Here is a 15,773-nt window from a genome sequence, read left to right on the forward strand (position 1 = left end):
TAAATGTATCAGCAAGCAAGGGGCACTTGGCTGGCTCGGTTGGTAGACTACCCAACTCTTGATCTCGGAATGGTGAGTTTGAGCTCTATGTTGGGTATAGAGACAACGTGAAAATTAAATAAATAAATAAATATATCAGCATGCTTATTCATTCTTAGTAGAAATCTATAGTGAATCTTTTAGGGAAAAAAAAATCCCTTAAGCAAACAAATTACCTCTCAGTCTATTCTTTGTAACAAGTATATTTTTTAGTTACCAAGATTTGCTTCATTCCTATACACATGAGATTACAGGGGAAAGAAAAGATGTGGAAGACAAAAGAAATCATAGACAAGCTTCCTTTCCCAAGACTATAATTTTAAAGTAAAATTAGCAAAACAAACATGCGATATAATTACTCTAGTATATCTATCCCATGGGAAAACACTTCAGTTGTATAAAAGAGAATGAGGTTTTATTTGAATTGCTGATGTGTGTGTACTTTTTCCTCCCTTTCCAGGGGAGGAAATCCAACAACCTCTTAGGCCCTCCAGCTGGAATTTTTGGGTCAGGTTTATTATAAAGCATTGAAAAAGAGCTAATACTAAGAAATCACAGAAGTCACCCAGCTGTAGAAATCTATGTTGCCCTCTGTTGTTTCACTCATAAAGCACTACGCCAAGGTATCATGTGAATGATAGTCTTTTTTTTTTTTTAAGTTCTTATTTATTTATTCATGAGACACACAAAGAGAGAGGTAAAGATATAGGCAGAGGGAGAAGCAGGCTCTCTGTGGAGAGCCTGATGTGGGACTCAATACCAGGACCCTGGGATCATGCCCTGAACCAAAGGTAGACACTCAACTATTGAGCCACCCAGGTGCCCTTGGATGATAGTCTTGAATACAGTTTATTACTCTTTATGGTCTACCAAAATTTATCTTTTCTTTCTAATTGTTACATCATTTTAGATTTACAGAAAAATGAAGACATGGTTCATAACATGCTTCCACTTTACTACATTTGCTTTATTTTTATCCTTTTCCGTACACATATTTACATGTGTTATGTGTGTACACACATGCATGGATGTACACATATTTACATATCAGCTTTTTAAAGATTTATTTGAAAGAGTGAGAGAGAGAGAGAGAGAGAGAGAGAGCGGGGGGGGGGGGGGGGGTGGTGTAGAGGGAAAGCGAGAGAAAGAATCCCAAGCATGCTCCACGTCCAATGTGGGGACCGACTTGGGGTTCCATCCCATCACCCTGAGATCTCAACCTGAGCCAAAACCAAGAATCTGATGCTCAACTAACTGAGCCACCCAGACATCCCTACATATTAATCTTTCTGAACCAGTCAAGTGTAACTGGCAACATGGTACATCTTAAATTCATCAGTGTATATTTCCTAAAAACAGGAAATATAAATTTTTTTAAATGGGATTAAGCAGACATAATTCAATTGATTGCATGCTGTGGCATAATCTGTACAATTCATAAATGTCTCAGGTAATAGAAATACTAGTCATCATGTAATACAGATCTAAACAGGCACTGTTGATCTAACTTTGGTTGTAATGAATTTTCTACTTCGCCTTCAAGTACATTAAAACTGTGACACACACTAAATTATCCCTCATTGCATCTGCTCTCTTAGCCTGCTGCCCTTATCTGAGGATTTCCGAATGGTGCTTCTGTGGCAATACAGATTCCATGAGTCTATTTCTTCAGTTATTTTTGACGGGAATCAATGGTCATTTTCCAAGTCAGGTAATTTAAGGGCAATGGCTGTCAGGTCTATCATACTTTATAAAGTCATTTAACTGCCTAACATGCTTTATCATAATATATAATGCCAATACCCAGCATAATTTGGTCTGCTGGGTAGTCTTCTTGGGGAACAGTTTCTTTAATTAGCCCTGAGAAACAGGCTTTCTGGTAAAGTTATTGTCGAGTTCAGTTGTCCAAACCCAAGTACAGTAGAATCTTCCAAAGAAATATAAGTGGCAAGGGACTGCCAAGAACACCTCTCTCCCACCCTGAATTGGACAGGCCAAGAGCACAGGCCAGACCCAGAATGTCCTGAAAACTGATCTGACTTCCCAGAGAAGTAACACACTTTAACTTTTACACTTGGATGGCAGCCACTAATCTAAAGACAAGCAGCTTATAAAATAAGTGATTACAAAACTAGAGGAATGGGCAGAGGGGTGGGGGTGGGGGGGCGGTGGCAGTGACAGCTAAGAAGTGTGGGATTTCTTTTTGGGATAATGACAGTGTTCCAAAACTGACTGTGGTGATGGATGTACAACTCTGTGGATATGCTAAAATCCACTGAACTGTATACTTAAAATGGATGAATTGTATACTACGTATATTATATCTCAAGAAAGCTATTAAGAAAGTAGAGTAATATACTTGGTCCATTTCATAATTGTTAAGCGGAAAATCTATTTTAATATTATAATCTTTACATAGGTGAAGGCTCTTAACCCTTGGAGAACTTGCTTGTGATACACAGTTAAAGGAAGACCCTCAGAGAAAAGCCAATGAGAAAAGCCAATGATCATTTTAACGCTCAATTTCACAGAAGCAAGAATTTCCCACTAAATGAACACAAAGAAACTTCTGTAAATGTATAGACAGACATGAAACTCTACGCCATGAAAAGCTGCAACCGATTCCTACTTTCCCCATTATACTGCCAAGAGTTGACAGAATCATTAAAATATTTGTTAAGATGGAGAAGTGAGATTATCGGTAATATGTGGGTCTTTCCAAACATGCCTGCCCAAATTCGTAAAGTGCAGAATGTGAAATAAGACTATGGGGAAGTCACATGAAATTCAGGGGAGGAGGGGCTCTAACACTTTTTAAACACGTTTTAAAGACCGTGTGAATTTGGAAACATAAATCTGATTAATACGTGGCGTTATCTTTGATTTGTGAAAAAGTATGTTTTTATAACCAATTATGATATATTTTCTAATGAAACTGGTTCATCAACTTGTGTGTTCTTAAATTTTGGCACATATGGAGTTACAAGCTGTTGAACCTGAAAGAAACCTCACATCTCATGTGCTGTTTCTAATTTTTCTGATCCCAATATTGCATGTACTATCACATATCAAGAAAAGGAACAGGGTAGACAAAGAGGAAAAGTAAAGCAGCTTTTGTGATAGAACTCTGCCTAATTAGTCCAATCTTCCAAGCTCATGCTAAAATCAATTTGGTCACCCTTGTACTTTGTTTGGATCATTTTCATAGATTGTAAATTTGACTCAGATTAACCAGTTTCTTTGTCTTTCACAAACAGTCTGAAAAATCAGAAGGGCCCTTCCACATCACACTATCTGGGGGGCACCCACAGCATGGTGTCCTTCCCATGGAAGCCTATGACCTTCCTTGAAAGTGCCAATGGGAGCAGATAAGATCGTAATAAAGCCCATTCCACTTGCAGGTCTGCAAACTATCAGAATTGTCACTCTCCTATGAAACTTCACCTATTTCCTTGTAATTCAACACATTATTCTTGGTTTTGGCCTCTGGGGCAATATGGAGTAAGTCTGTATTTCAGTTGACAGTTTTCTAAGTACTTGAAAATTGCAAAATGTCATTGTTTAAGTTTTCTCTACAAGGCCAAATCCCTGGGGACCTTTGAATATCCATCCTTATCAGACTATGTCTAAGCATATCACCTTTTCAATTCCTCAAGATGTATGCACATTTATCAGTGGGTATTTATTTATTTATTTATTTTTTATCAGTGGGTCTTTTAAATTAGATTTAGTTTCTATTAAAAGAATATTTTTTCTGGTCTAATTTCTTTTGGGTTTGATCTTATGTTTGTTTCTTTCTTTCAGAGGACCAGAATAAAAAAAAAGAAAGAAAGAAAGAAAGAAAGAAAGAAAGAAAGAAAGAAAGAAAGAAAGAAAGAAAAGAAAGAAAGAAAAAAAGAGTATCTGGCCTTCTATCAAACTTGTTTCTTCTAAAGTAAGGGTTACACAGCTGATTAGGGGGTGAAGGCAGCTTGTGAGCTGGTGCTACCCTGTGCTAGTGTTAGAGCTGGGGGAAATAAAGATCTGGTTCACATTTACATCACTTTGCAGTCAAAACACAGGGGTAGTTGGTTGATGGCAGGTGTAAATGTTTTATTGCTCATTCACCAATGAGCATTGGTGCTCTTCATTGCTCTTCACCAATGAAAATACTAGTTCACTGAACATGTGAGCACCTACTGGAGAAAGGAGATATGTAAGATATGCACTGGAAGTTCAGTGTGCTGCCCGGCAGGGAGCTCTAAGATACCCGGTATAAATGCAACACACTGGCAAGCACACAGAAGTGGAAGGAGTGGAAAGAGTGGACCAAGAAGATATGGGCTTATAAGCAAAACTCACGGCCCCTGGAGAGAGTGAAAAGTAAGAGAGGTAACAAAGGTTGATTCTATGCTGGCTCCCTCTGTCACCCTCCCCACCTGGCCTCCAGGGAATATCGGAGGATGCCTAAAATGAATGAGAAAGATGCAGATGAAACACACAAGAAAAGAGGTACCTTCACTGAGGTTAATTCTTGGAACAGGCAGAAAGGAACACAAAGGAGGGTATGCATGGGAGATTAATGAATGAATTCCCCTCAAAAAAAATCAAGTGGCAAAATATTTACATGCTCAAGACACTGGTCAACCAATAAGAAAAAGTCTCACCTTTAGGAAGTGCAGTTAAAAGCTTAGCATCGATTCCTCTTTTGTGGTTAGCAAGCTGTTCTTTATCTTCAAGCCAGAACTCTTTCTGAAAGCTAAAAATTAAATTATTCCATTAATAATATTTAAAGTCAGCTTGAATCAAGATATATGAAATTTAGTGAAAAAATGCAGAACAAATGTTACACAACTGTTATAGTTAAATATGTGTATGTGGATTACAAGTAAAAAGTTTTATTTCAGAGAGTTAAATGGCAGCTTTTTTTCATCTATTTATAGTTATATTAATACGGCTTTTTTTGTGCGCTTGAAGAATTACATTAGTATAGGCAGGTGGCATGGTGTCAGGGGTTAACAACATGGCTGAACTGGGAGCTGGGCACCTTGGTTGGGATAGACAACCTCTTCTAGAGCCACTCAACAATAGCTGTGTAAGCTTGAATTAATCACTCAACCTTTCTGTTTTCGTCTCTTCCTCAGAAAATCAGCAACTCGTCTCAATTATGTACATGCTTTCCTCTAGAGCTGAAATTATATTGAAGTAACAAATGCCTTCAACCAACCAAGTAAGCAAAGCGTGGTGAACAGGTCTGAAAGGCTCATGAAAACTTGTCTTGGAACAAAGGAAGAATGAGGAACTCAGTACTTACTATATGTATTTTTTTTTATAACTAGGCATAATCCAGGTATAATCTTCTTTTTTTTTTTTTTAATTCATGAGAGACACAGAGAGAGGCAGAGACATAGGCAAAGGGAGAAGCAGGCTCCCTGCAGGGAGCCCAATGTGGGATTTGATCATAGGACCCCAAGGGTACCACTGAGCCACCCAGGAGCTCCTTCAGGTGTAATCTGAATTATCTTCACAAGACCCCCTGAGGCCTGAACTACTCAGTGCTGTGTTGGTAAATGTTTAACAACAGGCTCCTACCCTCTTGCTCTCCCACCCACTTCCCCCTAAGCCCATGCTTTGCGGTCTTTGCTGATGCTATAAATACTCCCACTATGGCTGATTTTCAAGCTTCCCACAGAACTTGCTGGACTCAAAGCTGAAAGGGAGGCACACATTTGCTCTCACGAGGTGTGAGCCGGCCTCAGCATACCACTGGCACTATCATCAACTTTGGTTTGCAGATTAGGAAGCTGCTACATAGTTTGCCCAAGGACAAGATACGAATCTAGCTCCTGCTCTCACACTGTGTGTAGTGGCTTCCAGGATGCTGTGCACCAACCCCATGGGCCTCCTCGGGAGTGTGCCTGGGGTTGGGCAAGAGAGACAGAGTTGCCACCATGCAGGAAGAAAACACAGTATGAAAACAGGAAAACTAATATCTAAAACTAGTATCTCCAGTGATATGATCACCTCCAGAGAGGTGAATGACTTGCAAGGCTTGCAGAGGTCAGTGCAAAGCCAACCTTCCTCAAGGGCTGGTCTTCCATTTGTGTTTCTGCTCTGCAGGGGTGCATGTCCCTAGAGGTCCAAGCGTAGACTGAGGAAGGTGCTGGGCATAGTAGGTAAGTGAAACACACAAATCATCTATGTCCCATACATGAATTCAATCAGCACATTTTTTTCAAATGTGCTGCTGCACATTTCAAAACATGGGATGCCATTCATCTCATCTGAAATCTTAGTTATTGCTTACAGATGTGGTAGGGCTTTATTCATAAATCTGACTCCCATGTATTCACATTATTTAATAAAAAGTCTTCAGAATAAGGAGTCTTTATAGATCATAGTCCAGATGGCTTGAAGATCCTAGAACACCTGCTTGGGTCAGAAATCTGGACTGAGTGCTGACTTCTATATAGTGAATCATGATGTAGTGACAATTCTTTTTCAGTGTTTCATTCAGATGTATGACTTAGTATAAACCTACAGAATTAGATAACTATAGAAATGTAGCCCACTAAAGGAATGGCATGCTACTGTAAATGATTTATTTACTTATTTAAACATCTTGATGAGGTTTTGTACTTTCTCTGGGAAAGTAAAATTTCAGGAAAAGAGTTCTATATTAAAATGAAATGGCCCACACACTGAAATACTGAGTTTCTCAGGCCACTGACCTTTGGGTACAAATATTATCTTATATTTTCAAACATAAATAGAAGCATGCAGATATTTAAGACTAAGAAACTACTTCCCAGTTAAACACCTTTCTGAACTTCTGTAGTGGGGTTTCCAAGTCATCCCCTGACACCCCCTGCACTTACTGTCTTCATTTTTTTAAAAATTTTTTATTTATTTATGATAGTCACAGAGAGAGAGAGAGAGAGAGAGGCAGAGACATAGGCAGAGGGAGAAGCAAGCTCCATGCACCTGGAGCCCGACGTGGGATTCGATCCCGGGTCTCCAGGATCGCGACCTGGGCCAAAGGCAGGCGCCAAACCGCTCGCTGTGCCACCCAGGGATCCCCACTTACTGTCTTCAAATAAGCTACAAGAGTGTCAGCACCAATAAAAAGTACAGCCTTTTCACCGTTGGTCAGAAACCAATGGAAAACCCAAGCGCTCTCATGAAAAGCTCTTATAGTTCTTAACATGGTTTACTGTAAATGCTGTTTCCTCTACCTGAGTTCTCTCCTCTCCATCCTGCCTGCATCCTGTTTCTGCTCTGGGTCTCTGTTTAAGGTCAGTTCCTCAAGGAAGAAACCCCCTGCCCCAGTGCCTGTTCCACCATTTTCTTAATCTATATTATGCGCCTCTGTTGTTTTCTCTCACAGTATCCTGATTTCTTATTTGCAGAACATACTACAGTATTTTATTTCAAATTATTGATTTATAGGGGCATGTGAGTGGCTCAGTCGGTTAAGCCTCCGATTCTTGGTTTCAGCTCAAGTCACAATCTCAGGATTGTGAGATCGAGCCCCTGTCAGGCTCCACACAGGGCATGGAGCCTGCTTAAGCCTTTTCTTCTGTCTCTCCCTGTCACATGACTGTCTCTCCCTTTCAGAGACTCTCCCTTTCTCTCTCTCAAAAAAAAAAAGAAAAGAAAAGAAAAGAAAAGAAGAAAGAAGAAAAGAAAAGAAAAGAAAAGAAAAGAAAAGAAAAGAAAAGAAAAGAAAAGAAAAGAAAAGAAAGAAAAAATTCTGGAACATCTGTGAACTCCTGATCATCTAAAGGCTGATAAAACACAAATATCTCAAAGAGCCCTAACATTACTCTCCTCTTACTTTTTTGAGTCAGAAGCACCAGAGCAGTGTGACTAGGGGAGCCCAAGTCACACGGACATTGGCTCACATGATGGGTAACTCCGAAGCACTGAGCTCCACATACTGGATGGCGTTCTCTTCTTCATGGACCATCACCCCTGGGACAAGGGGTCCCTGCCGACATCCTCTGTAGGCATGGGTGCGTTGCCACAGCTCAACGAGAAGGATGATTCTATATTTCAGTTTGAAACCATGTCTCCATGTATAACTAAAGTAAATGCTACAGACTTGATTTTTGAATTACCTTTTAAAAGTTTCTACTATTAAGAAGCACCTTTTATATTTTTTATATATCTTTATCTCTGAAATAGTGCTCTCTTTAGGACTACATTTTTCATACTCTACCCTCCTTCCCTCTGCTTCAATAATCTAAGAAGAGATTGCTCCCTACTTCCATAATTTTTTTCAATGTGTCCCATTAACCTACTTAAATGCCAGCAGTAGCAAACGGGAAACTTTATGAAAGTGAGGACAGGATATCCTTCTGCAGTTACTACCTCTGATCTTTCACAGAATGGGGCTACCTATGACAGTGATTAGTCAGCACCCCTGCTGGGAAAGGTTCCCTACAATCTGCTCACTCTTCTACTTGAAGTTTATATTACAAGATAGGAGAGCTCAAAGTCTACCACCTCGTATTTGTACCTCTGGTGTCTGGTTGACTAGACTGCTTTGAAGGAGGCAGGTGCTTGTATCTCCAGTCTATTTCACTCAGTACCTCGGCCAGGAGGCTGTAATTTGCATAGGTCCACAGGAGTCACTGCCCACCACTTCAGAGCGGCTGTGTCCCTCTGCTGAAATGTCTGACCTTCTATTTCATGCTTCTGCTATCCTTAAATAGGCAATCGTTTCCTCTTCTTCCTTTATTTTTAGTCACTTACTAGCTCTATTTCAGCTAAATCAACCTGCTAGGGACGTACTGGGAACTAAGCTCCTCTGGTCTAAATAATCAGTATCCCCCCAAATTCATATGTTGACATCTACCAAAGGTGATGATATTAGGAGGTAGGGACTTTGGAAGGTAATTAGGTGATGAACAAAAATAGTGTCCTTATAAAAACAGACTCAGAGATCAACTATACTTCAATTAAAATAACTGAAATAAAATAAAAATAAAACAAAACAGGGGATCCCTGGGTGGCTCAGCGGTTTGGTGCCTGCCTTCAGCCCAGGCCGTGATCCTGGAGTCCCGGGATGGAGTCCCACGTCGGGCTCCCTGCATGGAGCCTGCTTCTCCCTCTGCCTGTGTCTCTGCCTCTCTCTCTCTCTCTCTGTGTGTGTCTCTCATGAATAAATGAATAAAATCTTTAAAAAAGAAAACCAAACCAAAAACAAAACAAAAGAGACCACCTGAGAGACCCAGTGATCTCCCCAGCCCATTTCACCAAATGAGGATTCGAAAACATGGTAGTCTGCAACCAAAAAGAGGGTCCTCACCCCCAGTATGCTGGTACCCTGACCTCAGACTTCCAGCCTCCAGAATTGTGAGAAATAAATTTCTGTTGTTTATAAGCCATCTAGTCTATGGTATTTTGTTATAGTAGCTGGAACTAACTAAGATTTACATCTTAGTTAGCCTTAGGTTCTATCAAAAGTATGGTAAAGACGAGAAATATAGGAGAGAGTGTCAAGCCCTACAAAAGTAGGATTTCCTGAGTCAAATAAGACAGACAAGACAGCCTTACTGATGACCCTGCCTCATTCCTGCTCTAGTTGACCTGGTACTAAGACACAGATCAAATCCATCAAGGCTTTATCTCATCTAATGTGCTCACAAGATCAATTTTGCCATTTTCAAATGCAGAGCCAGGCTCAGCCTGATGGGAACAGCTATTTATTCAATGCCATTGAAATGCAAACCCTTTATAGAAAAGGAACAATGTCATACGTGATACATTAGGAACAAAAGCATCTGAGTGGAATGAGGGGTAGATCAGGGTTGGGTGCTTCTATCATCATGAATTGTAGATTGGGATCAATGTCTGCATGTCTTTAGGGTAATAACTTTGTGTCTTCAATTGAAAAATCTCAGAACTGATTAGGGACAGTGATCTTACTAAGAAGCATCTGAGATACAGTCATCTTGTTTAGCACAAACTTTAATTTTTACAAGAGCTTATATAAATGATTATGTACCATAAAGTCTCACCGTATTAGGTAAATCGAATTAGTACCCATATCTTGCAGTCAAGGGAAGTGAAGTGCATAATGGTTAAGAGATCTCACTGGACAGATGGATGAATGGGTTGGTGGGGGTCGGGGAAGAAAGGAAGGAAAGAAGGATTGAAGGGAGGAACTAGGCTAAAGTCTTTCTTAAAAAAATCAAAAGCTCTCTTACTTGATGGACAGATTGCAAAAGAACATTCCACATTTAGAGGTGGGTACGAGAAAAAAAAGATAACAGCCCTTTACAGGTTCAAAATTTTATCTGTTCTGCAAATAGTTCCCATAAACAGCATTAATGAATACAAAAAGAATTTTTTTTGGCTGAACATATTATTAGGTCAGCTTACTTCATATATTTTAATAAATCAAACTCTGGAGAGAAAACATATTGCCAAACATTCAAACTCATGAATTAGGAATTTAGGAGAATAATTCCAAAAGCTACCACAAATCATCAAAATTTAAGATTCCTTGAGCAAAGACCACTTTACCTTGGAACTTTTCTTTGACGTGGTAATCCAATGAAGCTTAAGTTTTTCTGGTTGAAATCTAAGGAGAAAGAAATAATATAAAATTGAAATAGCTACACAATAATCTTAAAAAAAAAAAAAACAACAAAACTCCAATGTGTGTGTGTGTGGGGGGGTATTTTTCAAAGTCCCTTTGAACATATGACTTAAGAAAAAGGAAACTGTTAACCAGACAAGAAATATGAAGACAAAAATGACACCATCTAAGAATCAAATTCCACAACACGCATCTTACAAAGAGGCAAGGTTTCTTCTTCTCCCAAAATTTAGCCTACATAACTCTGCTTGGGGGGGTGGGAGACAGAAATCTGACATAGTTCAATGCTATCATTTAAATTTGTTATAGCTACAAGAATAACTCAAAGCAATTAAATACTGAATAACATAGTTAAATACTCAGGGGGAAAAAAAGGAGAAAAAATTAAACAATTTCAGTCAAGGTAACCAAAAGCGGTGAAACTCATCACCGCCTGATGTATTTGAGATGCCTTTAAAAAATGTGTGTGTGCAATGGGTTGATGGAGAGCAGGGGAACACTTCTGCTGTTTTAATTGCCTCCATTAAAATCTAAACAATAACAACACATCACATCAACTTCTTGCTCCTTTATTTTTGAAGAGAAGATACGTATTATGTAAAGACAGGTGGTAACAATCCCATGCAACAAAAACACACATCCGGGTGGACCAGTTAATCAAAACCAGGCACAGACAAATTTATACCAGTCTGATGGCAAGCAATCTGTTTTACAGCTTTTGGCATAGTAACCATTCATCCACCAAGAAAACCACAAGCAGACCACATATACAGACTTCTAAGCAAGTGCCTCTTACTGCTTAATATTTGGGGGGCAGAAGCCTGAGGAAAATGAAGTACAAAATACCCCAGATGCTGACATGTCATTATCCAGCAACACACATCGGAATCCTGGAATTTGGAAATTCTAGACCAACTAGAGAGATACAATAAAACGAAAGGTAATAATGCCAATTAAACATCTAGGCTTTTTTCCCCTAATTATACAAATATCTTGTTATATATTTTAAAAATGAGAAGTCACTTCAAAAAGCTACCAAATGTTGTAGAAGAATATTCCCTGAATCTGAGGACTGTTCAAATCACCTCCCAATCGTGCATCTGTGCTGGAAAAGATTTTGACACAGAATGCCTGAATTTCACATGTGACACTCAAAACAGCTAGCATTTCAGTTTCATTCAATCAGTGGACAGAATCGGTGGTGCCACTCCAGTAGTTAAATGGAAAGCATGTATTTTCGTGTACACCCAAAACAACATTTTGTTCTAAAGAGTATCACATGAAGTTTTCGTACAAAGACAAGCACCACTGTCTACGTAATAATTTAGCATATATAGCATTCGGCTTAGAAAACTATTTTAGCTAAAACACAGCACATCCAGAACTTGATCCAAAGTTTGGGCATTCTGATTGAATTTGCAATTTTTCCTGCACAAAGGCTCTAGTGGTTGAGCAGTATCTCTAATTTAAAATAGGGGGAAAAAAACCCCCAAACCTCATGTATTTCAGCCACAAAATTAGCTAATTTATAAACTCAATTAGATCTTTCAAGTGTCCTTCGAGGAAACTGTATCACTAATGGGACACAGCAGAACACAAGGTAAAATGGAGGATGCAAAGGTATTCATCAATGTTATAAAATAAACCCGTAAGTGCAGCTCCTGTATTTCTCTTGCCTTACCTTGTTTCTCAGAGAACTTGAAAGCTCCCAGATAGCTGGCAATCTCTGGGCTTCTGAACATGGTGGCACAGAGAAAGTTGAGGTGCACAGCCTGCTCTATAGCTCAGTGCTCAACCAGCCCTGGCCTTCAGCTCGTCTAAGCAAAACTGGGTTGAGATTTTTCACAGCACAGGGCTGGAGCAATTGGGCACTCGTGTCCTTGAAAGTATAGTAAATGCAGAGCAGGAGGCTGCAGGCTGGAACAGCTCAAACCCCGTAATCAGATTACAAGCAGAAATCAGGCCTGGGGATGCGGGAGCAGGCTGCACTCCACGGACCGGCCATTCATGATGTTACCACTTCAAAGCAAGGGCCGAATCCCAGCTCCTGCTCCAGCTACAGAGACAATGCTGCAACCCAACCGCCACCGCCACCGCCACTGGGGGAGTCAAAAACAACTCCTCCTCTCCCTAAAAATAAACAAAAAAGGAACTGTACAGAGACTCTTGATGTATTGGGAAGCGGGGAAGCCGCCTAACGATTCCCAGGCTGCTCTGAGTCTGGCTTTGGCTAAGTTAAATGAAATATTTCACCTAACAGGGAGCCAAAACCCCATCGTTAAGAGTTAAGATTTATGAACAACATGTGAGTTAAATTGTGGGAAAAGACAAGGCAGATATTATTGGAGGTTCAAATATTTTAATTTGAGACAGAAGCTCTTAAGTTAGGCATTACCTCTTGGGCTGCCCCCTTTTTATTTCATTGTTATTTTTTTAAAGGGACTTAATTTTTATAAAGTAGGTGCAGGTTTACAGCAAAATTGAGGGGAAGGTGACAGAGAGGGTGTCACCTGTAGGGTGACAGCCCTACAACACGCATGGGCTTCCCCAGGGGCAACATCACTCCCCAGAGTGGTGTATTTTTACCAAGGATGAACCTGCATTGACAAGTCATAATCACCCACGGTCCATGGTTTACCTGAAGATCTACAATATCCTATGCGTTTGGACAAATGCATAATGACATATCTTTCACTGTGATATCCCACAGTCAGTATTTTCAATGCCCTCAAAATCCTGTCTATTCACTTCCCTCCTCTGCCCCCTGCAAACTACTGCTTTTTTCCCATCTCCCTCATTTTGCCTTTTCCAGAACATCATGTAGCTGCAGTCACATAGCATATGGCCTTTTCAGATTGGCTTCTTTCATTTGGTAACACACATTTAAGGATCCTCCATGTCTTTCCATGGCTTGACAGCTCACATCTTTTCAGTGATTAATAATATTCCATTGTCTGGATGGACTGCAGTTTGTTTATCCATTCACCTACTGAATAGTTGCTTCCATGTTTGGGCAACTATGAATAAAGCTGCTATAAACATCCATGTGCAGGTTTCTGTGTAGAAGACATGAGTTTTCAACTCCTTTGGGTAAAGACCAAGGAGTGTGATTGCTGCATCGTATAGAGTAGGAACATGTTTAGTTTTGTCAGAAAGCGCCAAAGTGTCTGGGAAAGTGGCTGTACCATTTTGCATTCTCACCAGCAATGTATGAAAGTTTATGTTGGTCCAATCCTTGCCAGCATGTGGTGGTGTCTGTGTTTGGAATTTTTGCCATTCTTTTTTTTTTTTTTTTTTAAAGATTCTATTTATTCATGAGAGACACAGAGAGAGAGAGTCAGAGATACAGGCAGAGGGAGAAGCAGGCTTCCTTAGGGGAGCCCAATGTGGGATTCGATCCCGGGATGCTGGTATCATGACCTGAGCCGAAGGCAGACACTCAACAGCTCAGCCACCTAGGTGTTCCAATTTTTGCCATTCTAATAAGTGCATAGTAATATCTTACTGTTTTGAGTTTCCCTGATGACATGTGATGTGGAACATCTGTTTTTATATTCTTCTTTTTTAAGATTTTATTTATTTATTCATGAAAGACATACACAGAGAGGTAGAGACATAGGCAGAGGGAGAAGCAGGCTCCTTGCAGGGAGCCCAAGGCGTGACTTGATCCCAGGACTCTGGGATCATGCCCCAAACCAAAGGCAAGACCTTCAACTACTGAGCCACTCAGGCATCCTCTCTTTTCATATTCTTATTTGCCATCTGTGTATCTTCTTTGGTGAGGTGTCTGCTGAGATCTTTTGGCCCATTTTTACTCCATTGTTTGTTTTCTTATCATTACTTTTTAAGAACTCTTTGTATATTTTGGATAAAAGGCCTCTATCAGATGTGTCTTTTTTTTTTTTTAATTTTATTTATTTATTTACGATAGTCACAGAGAGAGAGAGAGAGAGGCAGAGACACAGGCAGAGAGAGAAGCAGGCTCCATGCACCGGGAGCCCGACGTGGGATTCGATCCCGGGTCTCCAGGATCGCGCCCTGAGCCAAAGGCAGGCGCCAAACCGCTGCGCCACCCAGGGATCCCAGATGTGTCTTTTGCAAATATTTTTCTGTAGCCTGTGGCTTTTCTAATTCTCTTGAAATTGTCTTTTCTAGGAGTTTTATAAATTTAATGAAGTCTAGCTTGTCAATTCTTTCTTTCATGGATCATGCCTTGTGCTTGCTTCAGGAGTACATATACTAAAAATCATGGATCGTGCCTTTGGTGTTGTATCTCAAAAGGCGCCTGGGTGGCTCAGTCTGTCAAGTGTCTGGCTCTTGATTTCAGCTCAGGTCATGATCTCAGGATCATGAGATCGAGACCTACATCGAGCTCTGTGCTGAGCATGGAGTCTGCTGGAGATTCTCTGTCTTCCTCTCCCTTGCCCCTCTCCCCATGCACCCCCTCTAAAAAATAAATAAAAAAAGAATAAAAAGCATCACCATTCCCACAGTCATCTGGGTTTTCTCCTATATTCTTATCTAGGTATTTTGTAGTTTTGTGTTTTACATTTAGGTCTATGATCCATTTTGAACTAATTTTTGTGAAGGGTGTAAAGTCTGTGTCTAGATTCATTTTCTTTTTCATGTGGCCATTGAGTTGTTCTGTTAGCTTTTGCTGAAGAGACTATCTTTTTGCTCCCTCACCTTGCCTGAGAGTCTCTACTCTCATGTGCCCTGACTCCCTGCACTGTCCTTTCTATGTCTCCAATCGTAGGAGCAGTGGTTTGCCCTGGGTCCTCCCCTCTCCTATAGATCCAAGAAGAGTTGTTGATTTTTCAGTCCATTCCAGCTTCTTTCTTGCTATGGGATCAAATGGTGACTTTAAGCTTCTTACATGCAGGACTGGAAACCATGGAGTGCCCCATTTGTTTTTAACTGCAACATGTAGATGGTGAGGCCGAGCAGTAATGATGCAATTCCATGAAAAAAATATGCAATAATTAGAGGCTGGTAATTTTATAGCTAAAATAAGCATTAATGAGAACATAAGAAAATGGTCTCATTTACAAGATGAGGAACAGGACTAGTGGAGTAACTTGCTTATGTGTAGACATTTGGTTAGCGATGGATCTGGGGAAGGTGGGCTCCAGATCATGATTTGCCC

At 40.2% G+C, this 15,773-nt stretch overlaps 1 protein-coding gene across 1 annotated transcript in view; it reads right to left on the bottom strand.

Annotated features, from left to right (window-relative positions):
• The window catches only part of SVIL (supervillin), a 103,342-nt gene extending 90,937 nt beyond the window's left edge, over nt 1-12,405 (bottom strand). The window contains 3 exon segments of the mRNA XM_038529910.1: nt 4,686-4,777; nt 10,552-10,609; nt 12,309-12,405. Coding sequence (XP_038385838.1) covers nt 4,686-4,777; nt 10,552-10,609; nt 12,309-12,369 — 211 coding nt within the window. The 5' untranslated portion in view covers nt 12,370-12,405.
• Between the last annotated feature and the right edge of the window lie 3,368 nt (nt 12,406-15,773).

This window comes from Canis lupus, chromosome 2 (assembly GCF_011100685.1).
Source record: "Canis lupus familiaris isolate Mischka breed German Shepherd chromosome 2, alternate assembly UU_Cfam_GSD_1.0, whole genome shotgun sequence".
Taxonomy (NCBI): domain Eukaryota; kingdom Metazoa; phylum Chordata; class Mammalia; order Carnivora; family Canidae; genus Canis; species Canis lupus.